The sequence below is a fragment of the Uloborus diversus genome, chromosome 9, assembly GCF_026930045.1.
Source record: "Uloborus diversus isolate 005 chromosome 9, Udiv.v.3.1, whole genome shotgun sequence".
NCBI classification, from domain to species: domain Eukaryota; kingdom Metazoa; phylum Arthropoda; class Arachnida; order Araneae; family Uloboridae; genus Uloborus; species Uloborus diversus.
In genome coordinates, this window is record NC_072739.1 from 136373994 (window position 1) to 136394739 (window position 20746).

The 20746-nt window shown below is 34.2% G+C and overlaps 1 protein-coding gene across 1 annotated transcript in view; it reads left to right on the forward strand.

The window, feature by feature from the left end:
• Positions 1-514: 514 nt before the first annotated feature.
• Positions 515-20746, forward strand: part of LOC129230519 (stomatin-like) — a 33584-nt gene continuing 13352 nt past the window's right edge. Inside the window, exons 1-4 of the mRNA XM_054864923.1 lie at positions 515-578; positions 2765-2868; positions 14850-14922; positions 18036-18118. Coding sequence (XP_054720898.1) covers positions 515-578; positions 2765-2868; positions 14850-14922; positions 18036-18118 — 324 coding nt within the window. The remainder of the gene's footprint in view (positions 579-2764; positions 2869-14849; positions 14923-18035; positions 18119-20746) is intronic.

Consider the following 20746-nt stretch of genomic DNA (forward strand, 5'->3'; position numbering starts at 1 on the left):
AAACCTGAGCCCATTCCATTCTACTAAAACAAAATTCTGTCAACTTTCCAACAAATTCAGCAACATTTGTGAGAAGTAGATGCAACTGGATCATTTTTTTTTCTAAACCTGATGTAGCCTTCGGTTCCTCTTCAGCTTCCATAACAAATGCCATGTAACTGATCCCTGAGACTTGATTCTGTAATCTCCCTTTTTATACGTTGCTGAGAATTCCAGGTTTTTTTCTTGTGTTTTTTGTGTTTAGAATTTTACTTTCAGCTTTTCTTTCTTTTCCGAAGCTTCCTGGCGGGTTTTTTAATTTTTTTTTTATGCTGGGCCAAATTAGGTCGTTGTTTTTAGGTTAGTAGATATGTTGTTGTTGCGAAATTTTGAATTAAAGCCTTAACTGAAATGCGAAGCAAAACTATACTACTACAGAAAGTACTTAATTGTGTTCTTAAATGGGTGCTTAACAAACTCTTAGCTGATGTAGAACTGTTTCTACGTGTAACAGTATGAGAGGTTATAAAGACACATGTTAGCACAAGGAACGCAGAATCATTATTGTTGTTTCTTCAGCAAAGCTATCAAACTGCTTGGTGAGTGATTGGGGATGCTCCCTAGTAGATTCTGTCAAAATATGTCTAAAAACTGGTTTCTTAACCCTTTCAGGGGCGCGTCATTAATTTTTGAGAAATCTTAAGAAAAAACACCACAAGTGGGTTTATTTGATCATCTAGACATAGATTTTTCAGTTAAAAAAAAATTTTTTTTGGAATTTTTTTCGCTGGGGGTGGTGCCCCATTTGTTCACACCCCCCCCACCTGGGAAAGGACAAAAACATGTTTATGCATGTAAAAATGAATTTGAATCTTTTCGAACACTATGATTGACTACCTCAGGTAAAATGAAGAAAAATGATTCACTCTTTCAGCGCTAATAAAAAATTTTAAAATCTGAAAAAAATTACAATTTTTGAGGAAACAAAAAAATTGAAAATTTGATGATTTGAACAAGAAATTGAGTTTACGAAAAAAATGTTTTTTTGTTATTCTGCCATCTAATGTTGTTCATTGAACTTAAAAGAAGAGGACTCAAGCGATTTTGATTCAAAAAATTCGGTAAAAAGAAGGGGGAAAATTATAAATTAGTGGTTTCACAGCGCGACCACTGCCCCTGAAAGGGTTAAGGTTGACAGAGAACGTTGTATTATTTTTCTCAATTTGGGCCAAAGAAGGACCTTAGGGACAAAGCTGCCCGCATTTATGGTACTAAGTTTCTGCATTTTAAACTAAGTTAACATTGGTTTTCTGTCTAAAGTTTTAGCGTATGCCCTCTATATTTCAATGTATGTGCATTATACTGTCAGTTCTTGAAAGTCAATTTAGCACTCACGAACGATTCCATTTAAAAAAGGAATGATTGGTTAAGAATAGGTACTTTTCGAAGTATATATTTAATTTAACAAATGCTTTTGCTATCTCTTTGACGTTTTTAACATTGCTTTGTATTTTCAATTTACATCTTCCAACTTTGTTCAATAATATTCCCCTTCATCGTCATCTCATCTATACCCCTTCTTTAGTTAAGTGCAGAGATTACCTGACGCATGCGCAAATTTACGAATGGTTTTACCTTAGAAAATTAGACAGAACGTTCTGCTATTTCTATGGCTACAGCACTGCACTGAGAATAAAAGAGTGAAAACATTCCCCCGAAAAAAATTAGGGAACAAAGCGGGTGTAATGTTGCAAGAAGTTCAAAGACGTGTTTCGGAGTTTCAAGATATCAGGTTCTCAATGTAAAAATTTTCGATAAAAAGTCATCCAAAGAATTTTCTCTCAATGACTTTTTATCCAAAAGCTCGCAGTTCCTTTGCATTGAAAAAGAAATTCCTCGAAACGCCGAAACACTTGTTTGCAACTTCTTGCAATATTTCCGCTTTGATTACGTCGTTGTTCCATGGTTACGGTGTTGCAAAATGGAATTTATTTATTTCTTAACTAATGGTACCCGCACGGCTTTGCCCGTAATAGAAATATTAAAAGGTTTTTTTGGTTCGCCTGTATATTTACAAATAATGTATGGTGAATTTCCTCGCCAATTGGCTTGTACCCATGTTACGGTTCCACTTTATGATAATTTCGTATCTCGCCAATTGGCTTGTGCCCATGTTACAGTTCCACGTTATGATAATTTCGTAATTTACTCGTCCATTTTATGATAATTTTGTTCTTAAAATTGGAATAGAAAAAGGACCACATCGAATTTTTGAAAAATCGCTTCAAGGTGCACACTCCCATGCTACAAACTAACTTTACGCCAAATTTCATGAAAATAGGCAGAACGGTCTAGGCGCTATGCGCGTCACAGAGATCCAGACATCCTAGAGACATCCAGACATCCTACAGAAATCACAGACATCCAGACATTCTACAGACATCACAGACATCCAGACATTCTACAGACATCCAGACATCCTTCGGACATCCAGACAGAGAGACTTTCAGCTTTATTATTATTAAAGACTATGGGACTTGTTCCTCATTTTTATACCATTAAACGCGGTAAAATAATTAAAATAGGATTGGGGTAGTTAAAAAAAATTGTGGATAAATATTACCCTGAATGATAGTAAAGAAGTATATAAAATGAGTAAAATATCGAAAAAACTGGTTTAGTTTTCAAAACCATGACGAAGCTTAAAATACGAAGACGTAATATTTGCATTAGCCTTAATATTAACTTTCATATTCCCTAACGTTATCTGAATTTCTATTCCCAGATTCTACAAGTGAAAAAAGTGATCTGTGTGCATTTTTCCTGACTGTCTTATCATACCTGTTCATCCTTGTCACTTTACCGATTTCTATTTTTCTGTGTTTCCATGTAAGTATTGTTACTCTGTTATTATTTATATTCATAAGGAATTTGAGCTTTTCAAAAGCGCTATAAATTTCACCAAAAGAAGCACATAGTAATGGCTGTTGAAGCTAATCTCATCTGTTATGGATAGAGCAAGCATTGTTCACTTCATTACGTTTTTCTGGCTTAATAAACAGTAAGAGACAGGAAAAAATAACATTTTCGCCAAAATGTAAAATTTTTGTTCGTTTATAATTCGCAACTCCAGCGCTGGAATACGCTACCTTGTGGTGATTAACAATACTAAAGAAAAAGGTAAAACATTCCATTCCACGTGTTTTCTTTGGGGTAAATTTCAGGCTTCAGACAGTTAATGGTGTAATGTAATTTCAGAAGAATAGAAAAGAAAGCGTCCCACAAACACGATGAAAAATTACTGTCACTCAATAAGCATCAAAGCAAGTCATAAGTTACGGCGTGCGTTTGTTTTACCTTTTTCATCCGCCATTAGACAGTAGCTGCAGCGCCCCCTATAGTTTATTGGAATTGCGAATATCCTAGCAAGCCTCAACGCAGCGTTGTAAAAATTGACATCTTTTTAAATTTAAGACTTTCTTATGTGTAGTTCTTTAATCGCCTGATGTTTAAAAACATTGAATAGCAACCTTTTATTTGTGAAGAAAATCATTATTTTATCATATTATACATAAAGCCTCCACCAAGCCTTCGAAATTTGCGTAATTTGCTATTTTTCTTAGCTCTTTCTCCTTAGTTTTGACAGTGGGTGACAGATGATGCGATTGCGCAGAATATATTTATTTTTATTTTTCTGTGATATTCATTAATTTCGTAAAGATGATTTTGGCAATTTTGACTCCCCCCCTCCCCCCATGTAAGGGTACGTAAGATTTTTCACCCCGCCCCCTATTCTTACGTAAGATTCTGTTTCGTTTTTCAAAAAAATAAAATAACGAGTCTTAGAACACTGGAATCATTATTAAATTTACTATTATTAATTTTTTTGTTAAGAAGTATACTAAAAAGTTGGAAGCTAGACTACATGTTTTTCGACGTTTTCTTTTCTTTTTTTTTTTTCTTGTATGTGATGCGATACTAATTAAAAATAAAACATGCCTTACAGTGCAATTCGTTTTTCACTTAACACTATTCATTTTTCGTAAAACAAATAAAAAAACAGCTCATCCTAATACGTTCTACCTACCAGATGTAAATGAAATATCATCCCTGCCAAATCACTTGAACGCGCGATTTGTAATGTAAAATACAGACTTGGAGAATCTTACGTAAGAATGGGTTTGCCCCCCCCCCCCCCAAGTAAGGGTATGTAGAGATTTTTCCAACCCCCTTCCCCTTCGAGACCCTTACGTAATGAAGGAATGGCCCTTATAACGAAACTATTTAAATCTCCCACCCCCCGTCTCACAAATCGACTTATTCATGGCATTTATCCAAGCAAATATGAAGATACGTTCTGGATTCAAGCAATATGCTCTGGAAATTGTCCAAAATCATTGTCCACCAAACCACCAGGTAAGCTATCATACATGCATGGGGATTTACAACAGCAAACACATTGCTCCGTTTATATATTGGTACTAAAGAGCCATCATGTGAAATAGTGACTAGACTATTGTTGAATACATTGTAAAAGTGAATACAAAAGTTTGGTTTCTCCCTAAATTAAATCAGTCACAGCTGGTGCGCTGCATCTTTGGAAAGTTGTCCATTACTCAAGATATCTTATCTCAGTGGTGATCTGAAATTAGTATTTGATTATGTTATTCAAAAGGAATAGTTTCTGTGGTCAGCAAAAAAACCTGCTGATTATCATGAGCAACGACACAGTATCTTCTGAAGAAATTAGGTCACAGAAGGCCCAAACTTTTGCTAATGAAACTCTGGTGATTTTGTCATTTCACCTATCAATTATCAAGCAAAAGACTATACAGAATTGACCAATGGGCAAAATTGTGTACTTAAGGGTCCTCCGCTGTCAAAACAGATACCTAATGCGGAATTTGAGAATAAACGTTAATATTGGAATTTGCTCAAGAGATCGAAACAGTAGTTAGGTTAGTGGCAGAAGCATCTTAATCTGTTTGTGGAGCAACAAGTCATGACGGCTTTATGCGCAAAACATTGTCGTCTCGAAAATTAATGCCATAAAAAAATTTTGAAAAAAAAAAATAGAGCCGACTTCAAAAATGCTCTAAAAAGTGAAAAATAATTTTATTCTTTAAACACCATCGATAATACTTTTAAACATAATTTTTGAAGTTGGCGCAAAAACGATCGATAAAATCATTCACAGCCATAACTCAACTACAAGTATAAATTTAACCAGGTTCAGTTTCTTCACTACCACATGAATTACGCATTGATGACAGCATATTTGAGTAACGATATAAATGTTTCGTTCCTAACTTTGGATGATTTTTTGATAAAAATATGAACGAAGCATGGTTACAATGGATTTTACTTTTTGTTTTGCGCCAACTTCAAAAATTATGTTTAAAGGTATTATCGATGGTGTTTAAAGAACAAAATTATTTTTCACCTTTTAGAGCAATTTTGAAGTCGGTTCTATTTTTTTTTTTTCAAAATTTTTTTATTTCATTCTTTTTAGTGTAAATGTAGATATTTCAGTAAAAGTAAGAAGTTACCTAGTAAGAAGTTCGGCTCTATATCACTGTATTGCTTTAGAAAAGCCTTTATTCAAAATTGTCCTTACAATTACTATTAATGTTACTGTTATGTGGCACCAAACTTTTATAACAATGAGTTTCATATTGTCGCGTAGATGAAGATAGCGAAGACAATGTGAAAGCTAAATGAAGCGAGTACTCGTTAGTCTCAACTCGAGATCTTTATTCAGATCCACGAATGAACGTTACATCTCCTTATATACAACTTGAGAAAGTGCTGGAACTTTCCAGACTTGGAAAGAAACAGAAATTAATAGAACATTCGAGAAAATACGGGAAACAGTAGAAACGAAATTTTAGTAAAATTCACTTTGTCCTAGTCGGGATTTGAACCCGGGTCGCTCGTGTGGGAGGCGAGAATTCTACTACTGAGCCACCGTTATCCACGGATGAAAAGTGCGAACTTCGCTACAATATCATTTTAATCATTTAATAGGGAAATTGCATAAAATTTACTGTTTTTTGCCCATAACTTTTTTTCTAAAAAACAAATATGGTCAAACAAAGTAATGGGACCTAAGTTGAGCCATCCCCTATCCATTAAAAAAAGAATCATCAAAATCGGTTCACTAGGTGAGACGCTATGAGTAGACTGTTAAGTGAGCTCCGTGAATTTGTTATGTTGCTTGAAGAATAATTAGAGATCCAGATGCATTTTTACTTGTATTTATTTAGAAAAAGACAACAACGAAAATATAACGAAACTACAGCAACGACCATTTCAAATATAGTAAAAGTACTAATGTGTTGCCACAATGGTAAAGATAAATGTATCATAATTTAACACGCCTCCTTACAATTATCTTTATCAATTACAAACATAACAGAAATATACTTTTTTTTTACTACGTTCAACGTTTTTGCACAAAATGTCCAAATTATTAAATAATATATATATATATATACATATATTTTTATACATATAAATCCAAAACGTTGAACTAAACATAAATACAATTTAGTTTTCTACCAAAAACAAAATTTATATCAATTTCAACATTTTTCTGAACTTGGTAAATTTAATTTTTCCTAACGACTTAGTAAAGATATCAGCAATGTTTGACTCTGAATCTATCTTAAATATTTCAACAATAATATCATTAACAACATTTCTTACAAAGTTTGATTCTGTCACAACTTCAGATAATGCAATATATTCTGCAAAGGTAGATGACTTAGTTACACAATTTTGTTTTTTAGATTTCCAATAAATGGGATTTCCAAATAATTCAATTACAAATTCGGTAGTTGACTTCGTATCATCTCCTGGTTTTCTTTTGAACACCCATTTCACATATACAGTGCCTTTATCCTCTGGTTTACTCACTAGTGTCCAAGAATTATTTTTGTCAACACTGTTCATATCTATGTCCTTTGCCTCTTTCCGTCGAATAGCCTCATTGCATTTTATTGCCACTTCGAAGTTACCTGGAATTGTAGCATCACAAAGATTCACATAAACACTATAATATCCGAATTCTTCATCGAATCGAACGGGTGGTTTGACTTGCCTTTTCGGTCTCGTTTGACTTTTAATTTCATCATCATTTTTTGCATTGTCTTTGAAACTCTTTTTATTACTTTGCCCATTTGACACTTCTTCAGATAGTGTCCTATCATTTGTATCATGACTGTCATCTTCATCACCATAGTTTACACACATACCGTCTTCTTCAACAATGTCAACATGTCTGGCAACTATTATTCTATTATTGACCAAAACTCTGTATCCAACTTCCGAATATCCAAGCAAAATTCCAAATACAGCCTTTTTATCCCATTTGGATTCTCTTTGTTCATCTGGTACTCTGAGATACACTTTACTGCCATATAGTTTTAATTCTTTTGCAGAAGGTTTTTTGTCAAAAAATATTTCATAAGGTGTCTTCCTCTGTACAGTATTTGTCAATATCCTGTTTTTCAGATAAACAGCTGTTTTAACTACTTCAGGCCAATAACGCCGATCAACTTTTGCTTCTGCTAGGAGACATCTAGCCATATTCATTATTGTTCTGTTATATCTTTCGGCTGTGCCGTTCAATTCGTGTACATATGGTGGACACGGCTTTATCTGTATTCCTTTTTCTCTTGCAAAGTTATATATCTTGTTATTCATATATTCTTTACCATTATCACATCTCAACTCTTTTATTATCTTTCCAGTTAAATTTTGAACTTCATTTACATATTCCATAAAACAATCAAAGACTTGATCCTTCGTCTTAATACACCAAACTTTTGCCAATTTGCTATAATCATCGATAAAAGTAACGAAGTATTTTTCCCCATTGCATCCAGTAGTTCTGTGAGGTCCATTTACATCAGTGTGTACAATCTCCAATATATCTTCAGCTCTTCTTCTATTATTCTTAAAGGGTAAATTATGCATCTTGTTTTCAATACATATAGCGCACTTCATAAATTCTGTTTCTATTTCTTTAGGTATTCCTTCTAATAATTGATTTTTACACATAATGTCCAAATATTTAAAATTTACATGTCCAAATGTACGATGCAGCTTTTCTTTTAATGTTAGTGTTTTATTGGTAACATTCGCAAATATTTTATTTGAAACATAACTTACTATTTTGTATAATCTTTCCTCTTTCTTCGCTATTGCTAATAATGTGCCATCAAAATTATAAATTTTTGAGAACCGTCCTTTTGAAACTATTTTATGATTGTCTGTAATCTTCGAATAACTTAATAAATTTGCCTTCATTTCTTTAACATAAAATACATTTTTCGAAGTTACTTTCGATTCAATGTCATAAACAGGAAAAGAGACTTTAATATTTCCAACCTTTGTCGCTTCTAACAACCTTCCGTCTCCAACTTTTACTTTAATTGGGTCCTTCAATGTTACTTGCTCTTCAAAATATTCATCACTATTTATTATATGATCGGTACACCCACTGTCCAGCAACCAGTTAATTTCATTTCTCTTTGTCATAATACTTTCATCAGAGCTTGACATGTTGCTTTCAATTATTGTAGTATGGAAACTTTCTTCTAACTGATTATTATTTACACTGTGGTTAAAGTTCGCTCCACGTGCGCGATGATTACCAAAACTTTGACTTCGTTCCTGATTATTTGCTAGGCTTCGTCCGCGATAATTTTTGTAACCCCTGCCATGATAATTCATTTTGCTGTTGCCATACCAACAGTTCTTTTTAATATGTCCAGCTTTTCCACAATTGTAACAAATATTTCCTCGTGGGCCCGATTTCTTTGTTTCAATTTTAAAAGCATTTGATCTTTCCATTGGCGCACGTTCGTCACAATCATTTTTCTCCTCGAGCGATTTCGCTTTAATTTTGCTTTTCAAATATTCAGCTGTTCTATCCTTTTCCGGTAAAACGTCGATTAAATCGCCAATATGGCTGTAGTTTGATGGTAATGCTCTTAGCATATAATTCAATTTCTCTTGTTCCGTTACGGTAGCACCGGCTTGTTTAAGGTCGTTCACACACTTTTCAAAGTCATCGAAAAATAAACTTAAATCTGGATAATTCTTTAACTTCACGTTTTCTAAATTATTTCTACGTACAATTTGCAAAGAAGTGGAAGTTTTTAAATACATTGTGTCAAATTTGGCGATAATTTCAAACGCAGAGTCGCATTCATGGATGTATTCCAATTGCTTATTTGTGATAGCGCCATAAATATAATTTGTTGCTTGAACATCTTTTTCTTCCCATTTTGCTCGATCATCGTTAGCATTAACTGTCCGAGGCTACGGCAACTATACAATTATCTTTTCCCTCTCCCTACGGCTCAAAGCTTTCTTAGTTCCTTCCCCCCCGAATAGGACAGCATAAAGAGGGCAATGTCCACTTCGACCACTGAGCTCTCCGCAATACAGGGTTACTATAGTGGGACACTATACTTGGCTAGTCATCACTTATTCAATGGTTTGAAAATAATTTTTTTCCCTCCTTGTTCCTTATGGGGTTCTCTAGGTTTAGATTTTCTGTAAGTATATTTGGTTCAGTTTTAAAATTGAAATCACTGAAATAACGCTTCTCATCTAACCTAAGGCTAACGACAACAAAATAATAAATATCAAACTCTATTTGTGAGGTAGAACACTGGATTCAATAAATGCCAGATGTCCTTATATATGCGCTAAAATGCGGAGGTAAATAGCGTTCAACTGAGACCAAAGCCATTGTAAATACAATGTAGAATACCTTAGATTCAAGGGAGGCAACTTTGCTTTTCAGCTTGGATATTCAGAAAAATAATGACACTAATACGTGTGTCCAAGAAAGAATCCACAATAATAGCGAACAATTCCTTGCTTTGCTTTTCTGAGCAGGTGCAAGCGGAATATGCTTGAACACCGTATTCATTTACATAAAGAACGTTAGCGCTTATCTATCTTTTAGAGCATGCAAGGCACCCTTTTTTGTATATGAAGCTGGCGTTTCAAAGTCAATCACTGTCGAGTGAGATAATATGGAGAGACAGCCTACAAATCCCCTGATATCCCCATTCACTCTTTCTTCTAATTGTGGTTGAAATACCTCTAGTAATTGTTGAAGGATTAAGTTCCGCTCCCTTCACAATGCACAAGAAAAATATCTGGGCAAATTTGTTTTAGATTCCAAGTCTTTCCTCTTTTCAACATTTCCTATTTATGTACTGTCTTTATAATACATTTTCACTACCCAGTACGTTGTTATTTGTGAGTAAGAGAAGATAAGTAAAAAAAAAAATTCGCATGAGTAAACAGAAAACCAACCTCTTTCTTCCATTTTTTACTGGCATAAACAGTTCCAAATGTAAGAATTAATTAACAGAAAAAAAAATAAACAGACATTAGACTCTCATTGAAAACTGAGTAAGATATATCAGGTGCTCTTATAAATCTTTTCACTTAACCTCTTTTTTTTTGCGCAAGGAAGAAAGAGGAGCAACCGACTTTGATTTAAAAATTAACATTTTAAGCCCCTTAAATACAAACAGGGGGAAAACTGAATGCACAAATTTATACTTTATTAACTGCTTTATAAGGCCATAACGTTTAAGAATTCCTAAGTTGAACCATAAAATTAAAAAATTCAGCGAAAAAAAAAAAAAATCCTCGTAAACGTGCCCCGGTGTACCATACTTATTTTGTTTCATTCAGCGTATCCTTAGTCCTTTTGACTTTCTACTGAAATAATATTTGCTATAGACAAAATATCAAGGAAATACATTTATATTTTCTAAAATATCAAAATTAAGTTTTTATGCTTTTCACTCAATAAGTGAACAATTAGATAGATTTTGAGGCGTAGCGAAGGGGGGGGGGGGTAAAAACACCCCTCAGAGCCCTTGATTTTAACATTCTTGCCATCCCTGGTGCAATAACTTTTACATATGAAAAGGCTCGTTTTGAACAGAAAACCCCCTCCAGAAGATAATTCTGGCTGTGCTAGTGACTCTTTTTATATAAAAAAAAAAAAAAAATGAGCATTTAGTCTAACTTTCAATTTTTAAACCAAAAGATTCGCGACACAGATTCTTAATTGGACCTCTCTTTCAAATTTATTGATTTTAGAATGTCTTCCATGTTTTGTGGAAACGGTATTACAATTAATTTTCAGTTAAAATGTAAATAAAGAAATAAATGAAACGTGGCAAATCGCAAATTGATAAGTTGTTTCTTATTCAGCATGATATTCATTTTCGAAAAGTTAGCAAAATAAGATATGCTTTTCAAGTGTTTAATTATTTTTATAAAACCATAACAAAAGAAATATTTTGGAGAATGATGTTTCTTGCGCTCTGCTCCCTAAATATCTACACTGCTTAAACTAAATAGGTGTTTTGTACTCAGTAAAATATGCTGTTATTAATTATAGGAAGCCTTACTATTGGGTTATTAAACAGAAAAAGGCTATCAAAAATTTTTCTTTCCTTCAAGTATTTTACTTCTTCTTTTCTTTCTCCCCTCTTTTTCGAAACTTCGCCACACATTCCTTCACTGGGAACAAAACTACGCCAAACGCCTCTGATTGACAGACCCCCAAAAGGGGTGTAGTGCGTTTCATTCATTTTCTCCCTGCGTAGGCGTGTGTGAAAGGATTATCAACTGCGGGAAGTAACTGGAGGGGGAAGGGAAGGACTGGTACAGACGTTGTACCACAGCCGTAGGAAGGGAGCACTTTTTGTCGGTACAGCATATGTACCGCCGTTGGCTAAAGGTTATGATTGTCTGTAATCTTCGAATAACTTAATAAATTTGCCTTCATTTCTTTAACATAAAATACATTTTTCGAAGTTACTTTCGATTCAATGTCATAAACAGGAAAAGAGACTTTAATATTTCCAACCTTTGTCGCTTCTAACAACCTTCCGTCTCCAACTTTTACTTTAATTGGGTCCTTCAATGTTACTTGCTCTTCAAAATATTCATCACTATTTATTATATGATCGGTACACCCACTGTCCAGCAACCAGTTAATTTCATTTCTCTTTGTCATAATACTTTCATCAGAGCTTGACATGTTGCTTTCAATTATTGTAGTATGGAAACTTTCTTCTAACTGATTATTATTTACACTGTGGTTAAAGTTCGCTCCACGTGCGCGATGATTACCAAAACTTTGACTTCGTTCCTGATTATTTGCTAGGCTTCGTCCGCGATAATTTTTGTAACCCCTGCCATGATAATTCATTTTGCTGTTGCCATACCAACAGTTCTTTTTAATATGTCCAGCTTTTCCACAATTGTAACAAATATTTCCTCGTGGGCCCGATTTCTTTGTTTCAATTTTAAAAGCATTTGATCTTTCCATTGGCGCACGTTCGTCACAATCATTTTTCTCCTCGAGCGATTTCGCTTTAATTTTGCTTTTCAAATATTCAGCTGTTCTATCCTTTTCCGGTAAAACGTCGATTAAATCGCCAATATGGCTGTAGTTTGATGGTAATGCTCTTAGCATATAATTCAATTTCTCTTGTTCCGTTACGGTAGCACCGGCTTGTTTAAGGTCGTTCACACACTTTTCAAAGTCATCGAAAAATAAACTTAAATCTGGATAATTCTTTAACTTCACGTTTTCTAAATTATTTCTACGTACAATTTGCAAAGAAGTGGAAGTTTTTAAATACATTGTGTCAAATTTGGCGATAATTTCAAACGCAGAGTCGCATTCATGGATGTATTCCAATTGCTTATTTGTGATAGCGCCATAAATATAATTTGTTGCTTGAACATCTTTTTCTTCCCATTTTGCTCGATCATCGTTAGCATTAACTGTCCGTTGAACCACTTCCTTACACTTTTTGAACTGCAAAAATTTCATCATTCGTGTTTTCCAATTAAAATAATCTGAACCATCGAAAAGCGGTATACCAATATCACTACTTCTTGCATACGCCATATTAGTTTTCTTTCTCTTATATCACTGTTTCTAAAGCAACTTACTAACAAATCTTCTTGATCTGCGATAGTTTTCAATAACTACTGCTTCTGCTACCATGTTAAGTGAGCTCCGTGAATTTGTTATGTTGCTTGAAGAATAATTAGAGATCCAGATGCATTTTTACTTGTATTTATTTAGAAAAAGACAACAACGAAAATATAACGAAACTACAGCAACGACCATTTCAAATATAGTAAAAGTACTAATGTGTTGCCACAATGGTAAAGATAAATGTATCATAATTTAACAAGACAAAAAAAAAATACGGTATGAACTGATAACCGCCTCCTTTTTGAAGTCGGTTAAAAATTCAAAAACATAGCAATGTAAGGTTCAAAATTTCTATATTAAAAAAGAAAAAAACCTACTGTGCTCAAATTTGGGTGCTAGGAAGGACGTTATGGTGGAGTTCGAATGCTGCCACCACCTCGAGGGAAATTCTAAGATATTTTCACCTAATTTCGAGAAAACAAGCGAAGAGCTGCAGTAAAACAGCGTCATCAACGGTCTTCCAGTGCTGTCATCTTTTACACTTCAGTATGATTTCGAAAGAATCATGCAGTGTTATTAGAGGAAAAGAAAGTGCAAAAATGGCTACAATTTAAAATAAAAAGTGCTAAATAAAAATTTTGCTTTAAAAGAAAAAAATAATAAAAATATCACCGGTCGAGGGGGAAGGGCTTAAATATCGTACGATATAATTTTTTTTTTTCTTTCATGAGCAAATAATATTACTGGGCAACCATTTTCACCACAGATGATAAAAAAATATATAAGAAATTATTTTAAAAATAGGAAATAAATGTCAATTTTTACATATTTTGTGTAAACTCAAGGATCTGAACGGGGCTTTATACATGTTTTGATTGCCAAAACTTTTTTTTTTTTAGACAAACATTGGATGTTAATCCACAACTTTTCTCACCACAGACGATTTGAAAAGATGTATGATTTTTTTTTTTTCAAAACATGTCAATTTTTACATATTTCGCAAAACTTCAAGAGGCTGGTGGAGGATCTAAATATATTTTGATTTTCAAACAAAAATTTTACTCGAACATTTGATGCCAATGCGCAACTTTTCTCACCTTAGGCGTTTTCGATTTTGGAAAAAAGTTAAAATCGATCCACCCTACTGCCTATAGAATCTATCAATATGAATACTACATTAAATGAGACAAAAAACCGTTTCTCCATTTGTTTATTGATCCGTCCGCTGATTTGAAGAAAATATTCAATCAAATATAAAATATTTCATTGGACAAATATTTTAACTATCAGTTTGCCTTACACATGGGACAATGACAATTTTTCACTTTCATTTGAAGGTACCAATTAATTGCCAAAAAGGAAAAATATCAACTCAATAGAAGTTTTGTTACAAAATTCATTAATCTCTTTTTATGTACTGTAATCTTCAAAACGAGCTTTAACTTGTTGACATTGAAAAATGCAAGTTATCTTAATGTTGACTATTTCCCCCATTGCACACATAATCCTTCCAGATTTCGCACCAAGTATCTATTACGTCACTACATGTTTTAGCAAATTTAAGGAACTACACACAGTAAGTGGCCGAAGCCAATAGCACACAAGCAAGCCATGTGAGCAAGATCCAAAGAACCAATCTCTGTACTACAAACTATTGGAGAAAATAACAAGCTCTGCGGTAGTTCTTTTCTGGTACAGCCGATTGGTCGAGGCCCTTCTCACATGATCAAGTATTTCTGGGTCATTTGGCAAATCTGGAGAAAATCACAGTAACACTGTTTATATCTTAAAAGTCTATAAGGTTTAGAAAATGGAATCGAAATACCTTTTCTTGCAAAATACTGATGCAAATTTTTATGCTTTCCAGATAGTTCAGGAATATGAACGTGCTGTGGTCTTCCGGCTGGGTCGTCTTTTGAAAGGGGGTGCCAGAGGACCTGGTAAGATTGTTTTTTGATCCTGGTAAAATCCTTCTTTATCTGGTTCATATTATGTGTTTTTCTTAACAAAATCAGGCGGACTGTCCAGCGAAATGCTTCACTTGAATTCAAAGAATGGGACAGACGTTAGTGTAGTATATTAGTTTGCGAAGTAATAAGCATTAGTGTAGTATACAAAATACTTTTTCAGCATAGTATACCTTTATTACTACCGCTGTAAATACCTTTATGAGTGTGGTTCACGAAATGTTGCTGACTGCGTTACGAACTTGAGGTCTACCGATTTGTATAGTTACAATATAGTTTTTAAAAATATTGGTAAAATTTACGAAACATCTATTTGAGTAAGAAGGGGAGGGGATTGGCGGCAAAACATTGAACCATAACTACGAAAAATTATGAGTTATGAAGTTCGATAGGAAATTATTTCCATCTTTTTCAAAGTCCTCTTCATTAGATGAGATTTAACTGTCCTATATTTATTCTTCCTTTTTGAAGCACCTCCGCAACTTTTCGACTAAAGTATCTCTCAAACGATGTTTTAGAAAACAATATTCAGAAACGTTTTAGATATTATTTCAACTGTTTCCTTCTAGTGATTTCTTTTTCTACGACCTATATTTGAATTGAAGGTGAGGTTATATCTGCCCATGTAATTTTTTCTGACTGAGTTTGAAGTTTCTCGTAAACAAAAACATACAACTTCAGGGTATTTCAGAACTCTTGGGCGAAACTTTAAGGAGTGATAGTACATATCAGGACAAACAATATAATGGCAAAAATAAGGTCCCAACGTCTTCCGAAGGAAATAGGCACCATTAAAGTTTAGTGTCCAAAATTTCAAATGATCATAAAGAACGGAAAATTTAGTCGATTCGTTTACGGTCTTCGCTAAAATTATTCTTTTTATCAGTATTTTCTTGAAAATAAATTTTGAAGGTGTAGTTTAAAAAATGCTGATAGAGGGCGCTTTTGAATTTGAAGTAACTAACAACTGTCTTTTACAGCTATTTATGAGTCTCATTGGATTTTTTCTAATGCTTGGACTTAAACTTAAATTTTCCACTCAAAATCAGAATCATTGGGAGTGAAGTTGCGCAAACTAAACTGTCTTCAGAAGTTAAAATACACAAAATAAATACATTAACCCAGAAGGAAACGAACGATCTTCATGCAACTTAAAATGGATGTGGCCTATCACTAGATAAGAAAATGGTGACAAATTCAGAACAAAATATCGTTTAATTAAGAGGTTATGACACAATAAAGGTTACAAAACCGTAAGTTGTATACCCTCTTCTAGCAGTTATACAAGACAAAACACCGCGTGATATGGAGTGAAATAAGTTACCTATGACCACTGGGACTAAATCGAGGTTCATCGTTGAAGGTAACATTCCTCCTTACTGTCACGACCCAGAAAATCAAGTGCAATGAAAATCCAATCGACGAAAATCCAATCCATCACAATGGACGCCGGTTAGAGATACCAACGTCTTTCAGTGTACTCAGGATTGTTTTTCTTGGTACCATCAGTTTCTTGGAAAGTGTTAAACGGCATTGAACTAATGTTAACGACCTTGTTGATACATGTGGCCGCTCTTATGATGTGCGATCTTCGCGCTCAGTCCTGTTTCTAAAATGCTTTAATCGACCGCAATGGAGTGGTTCACTTATTTTAAGCTACTACCATATCGCTCTGACCGTGGTGTCCGGCAGCTACGCGTATAAACAACCTGTTTCTCTGAGACTAACTGTACGTCCCTGTAAAAAGTCCAAAAATTGTTCGTATGCCTCTTAAAGTTCGTCATAGTCACAACAGTGTCCTTACAACTCGACAGTTTCGTTTGAAGTGCCCTTTGACACAAAGCTTTCACACTTTCCAACGTACCTATCTGCGCATCTTGTATACGCATAGCGCGCTTACCCTTTCATCACTGGCGACGAAATTTAAATCATTTCTTGCCAGACTACATTCCTGCCGAGTTTGTTGGTTGCAGCTCAGATTATTCTTGATGCATACTTTTTTTTTTGTGACAAAGTGTATTTCAACCTTTGAAGACAGTTCAGTTTTTGCTACTTAATCACACTCAATGATTCTGATTTTGAGCTGAAAATTTAACTTTAAGTCCAAGCATTAGAAAAAGTCCAGTAAGATTCTAAAATAGCGGTAAAAAATAGTTGTTCGTTACTCCAAAGTCTAAAGCGCCCTCTATCGGCATTTTTTAAACTACATCTTAAAAATTTATTTTCAAGAAAATACTGATAAAAAGAATAATTTTAGCGAGAACCGCAAACAAATCGACGAATTTTTCGGTTTTTCGTTTTTTTAATGATCATTTGAAATTTGGGACCCTAAACTTAAATGACGCCTATCTCCATTGGAAGACGTTTGGTTCCCTTATTTTTGCTGTTATACTGTTTGTCCTGATGTGTACTATCACCCCTTAAAGTTTCGCCCAAGAGTTCAGAAACACCCTGTATATGCAGTGGGGTTTTCCTATTAGATAGTCATCAGTTACTTAATTCGAACAGTGAACCTAATTCGTTATTGTTTAAAAGTTTCCTAGATGAACGAGCAGCAGTAAATCCCTTATTAAGGATTCCAAAAAGGAAACGCTTTTTTTCTGAAGTATTTCTTGCAGTTTTTGGAACATGTAATAGAAAAAATCATTTTATTTATTCAAGTTTTGCATCATTATTGAACAAAAACAGAGTTAGGAGTCAGTCCTCAGACAGAGAGAAATTTTTTTAAAGTGTTCCGGAAATCTTTAAAAAATTCAATTTCAAGTACGGTGGAAAAAAAATGAAAAAATTATTCAGCGCAACTTGCTTGTGCAGTACATATTTTTCATCGTCAATAACTCCATGGGGTTGCAACCGAAATCTTGAACTTCATTTCAGTTGTGATCCCATGGATGTCACGTGATGTTGGTAACATACATGTCCTAATGACGTTAATGCATCCGTAAACATAGTTCTTTAAGAGTTCGAACCCCTAATTCGCCCACACAAAATTGGCTACAAGATTTTGTGAGTACTGATCTAAAAGTAAGAGACAAAATTTCGTCAAAAGGATTCTAACAAATTTATGTACTTTTATTTTTTTACAGGTCTGTTTTTCATCGTACCATGCACCGATACTTTTCGGAAGGTAGATTTAAGAACCGTGTCTTTCAATGTTCCCCCGCAAGAAGTAAGAGATTTTAAGTGAAAAATGAAAATGATTTTTTTTTATGTCTGTGTATTTTAATTTCTACGGGTTTTTCTTTTTTTTTTTCAATCAGGGCTACACATGGCTTGGGTTTTTAGCATGGACATTGTATTCTTGGGATTTATTTCGAAGTTCTTGGTTTTTGATTTTGTGCATGAAAGAGTATATTTATTTAATATTTTAGCAATAAAACATATGATTTTTCCTGAAAAAGAGTTTTTGGCCAAGTGATCTAGACTGCTCAATGCTCATGCTCTGAATTTTTTAAAATCTTGTGCAGGTACAGAAAAAAAAAGGGTATAAAAAACGAATAAGTTTTTCCACCACAGCCCTAGTTCTTAAATCCTCCTTATATTTTTCACTTTCCTGCCTTTCCTGCACTACCTGTACAGTGTACATATAATAATATCAAGTCAAGACATTAACAGATGATTTTTTTGCAGTAGTCAATTTTTTCACCGTTTTTTAGGAAATTGTTCCGAAGAAATAATTATTGAGAGATTAATTTTAGTGCATTTATCATCATAATTTTTCTCTTTTTAATTTTTGAGATACATAATTGACCAAACTACAAGTGTAGCAATCACAAAAAAAAAAAAAAAAAAAATTAACTTTTTCTTGAAATTCCTATTTACATTTTCTTAGGTTTTCTTTTTCGATCGTGGGTATTTTATAATCTCAATCTTATGTTTTGCAAAAAATCCCAACGGCAGCAATAATTTCAATTGTTCAAGTTTCAGTGATCTAGGAAGGTTTGATTTCATTGAAAAAGTGCGGGAAGAAAGAAATAGGATACGTTTTGCACATTTGGAGTTAAAATGGGGGTATTTTTTACCATTCAATAAGTCATTGAGGTAAAAATAAATTAATTAATTAATTAAAGTATGAAAAACAGCGGATAAACGGAAGTTAACTGTACTTTTTAGCCGGCCGTGTCATCAGTAAGGGGCCACTCATTAATTACGTATTACGTAAGGATCCCGAGGGGAAGGGGGGTTGAAAAAATCTCCATATACCCTTACTTTGGATGGAAGGTGGGGGGGGGGGGGGTCAAACCCACTCTTACGTAACATTTTCCAAACCGGTATTTTATATTAGAAATCGCACGGTCGAGTGGTTTGGCAGGGATGATATTTCCTTTGCGTCAGGAAGGTACAAGACATACTGGGATGAGCTGTTTTTCACTTGTTTTACAAAGAATGAATTGTGTAAAATATAATAAAAGAATCGCACTAGGGTATGCTTTATTTTTTGAGCATCGCATCATGTACAAAAAATGTCGAGAAAAGGTTCAGTCTAGTTCCAACTTTTTGGTAAATATTTCTTTACACAAAAAGATTTGTAAAAATAATTTAATAATACTGAATGCAACGGGTGGATCACCAACTGTTTCTGAGTGGAAAACATGGCTACCAAACATATTTAGTCCAGACGATTGATGATCTGAATTGATCTCGTTTTATTTGTTTTAATTTATTTTCTTTGAAATTAATTAAAGACTACATGAAATACACCGCCAGCTCAGTCAATTCCAGCCGAGGACTGCAGTTTCGTTCTTATTAGCACTCATCAGCCTGGAGGCTTTTTAGGCCTCCAGCTCAGTCACGCCTATGTCGGGCTCATGAGTGCTAATAAGCACGAAACTGCAGTCTTTGGCTGGAATTGACTGAGCAGGCGGTGTATTTCATGTATTTCTGCCTTAACCCTGGCTATAAAGCGGTAACTTACTGAATAATTAAAGACTAGTCGATCATTATTTTAAATGTGTTATTAGTTTGTAAATTGTTTATGTGATTTATGTTTAAGATTATTTACAAATTAGAAAGTCGCCCCGTCAAGGTATGGCGGGTGAAATTGCTTCTACATTTGAACGAAGCCATTGCCTGTTTGGTGATATTTTGATAGTTGAAACTGTAACCGTAATTCCAGTGGATGAATCCTAAACTCCAGTAGGTATCGTTCATTGTTTTCGTTTCTTCATTCCCCTGAAATGTCAGTCTTACCAGTTGAACAGTTAAGTTACCATATCGTGGTCAGCCTTGTCACAATAAAGCCTTTCCATGCATGTCAAGCATTACAGAAAGATAATGTCAAATTATCATGCTATGGCGTGAGTCTCATTGTTGAAACAAGCGGGTTACTCGAACATCGGCTCTTATTTATATGAGGATTTACTTAAAACTACTAATAAATTATATTCCAATGCTAGTTGACAGTAATTAAATAAAAGACTTTATTTGTTGGACCATAAAAAATCTTTGATTTTCGTCAAACTAAAAGTTTTAACGTAATTGATTATTTCCTAACAACATTTCATTGTTTTGAAAAAAGAAATGGAATCTTACGTAAGAAGAGGGGGGGGGGAGGGGTTTGAAAAAATCTTACGTACCCTCACATAAGGGTTGGGGGGGGGGGGTCAAAAATTTCCAAAATCATCCTTACGTAATTAATGAATGGCCCCTAAGGCGTCGGACTCGTAACCGGAGTTTTCTAAGGTCGATGCCAGGCAGTCAAAGACCCTCCTTGTTCGAAAATGGTGGCTTTGGCACGGTAAATGTGCTGCAGTTACAAAGTCCTCCAAGGGAATTAATAACACTGGGGTGTTGGATC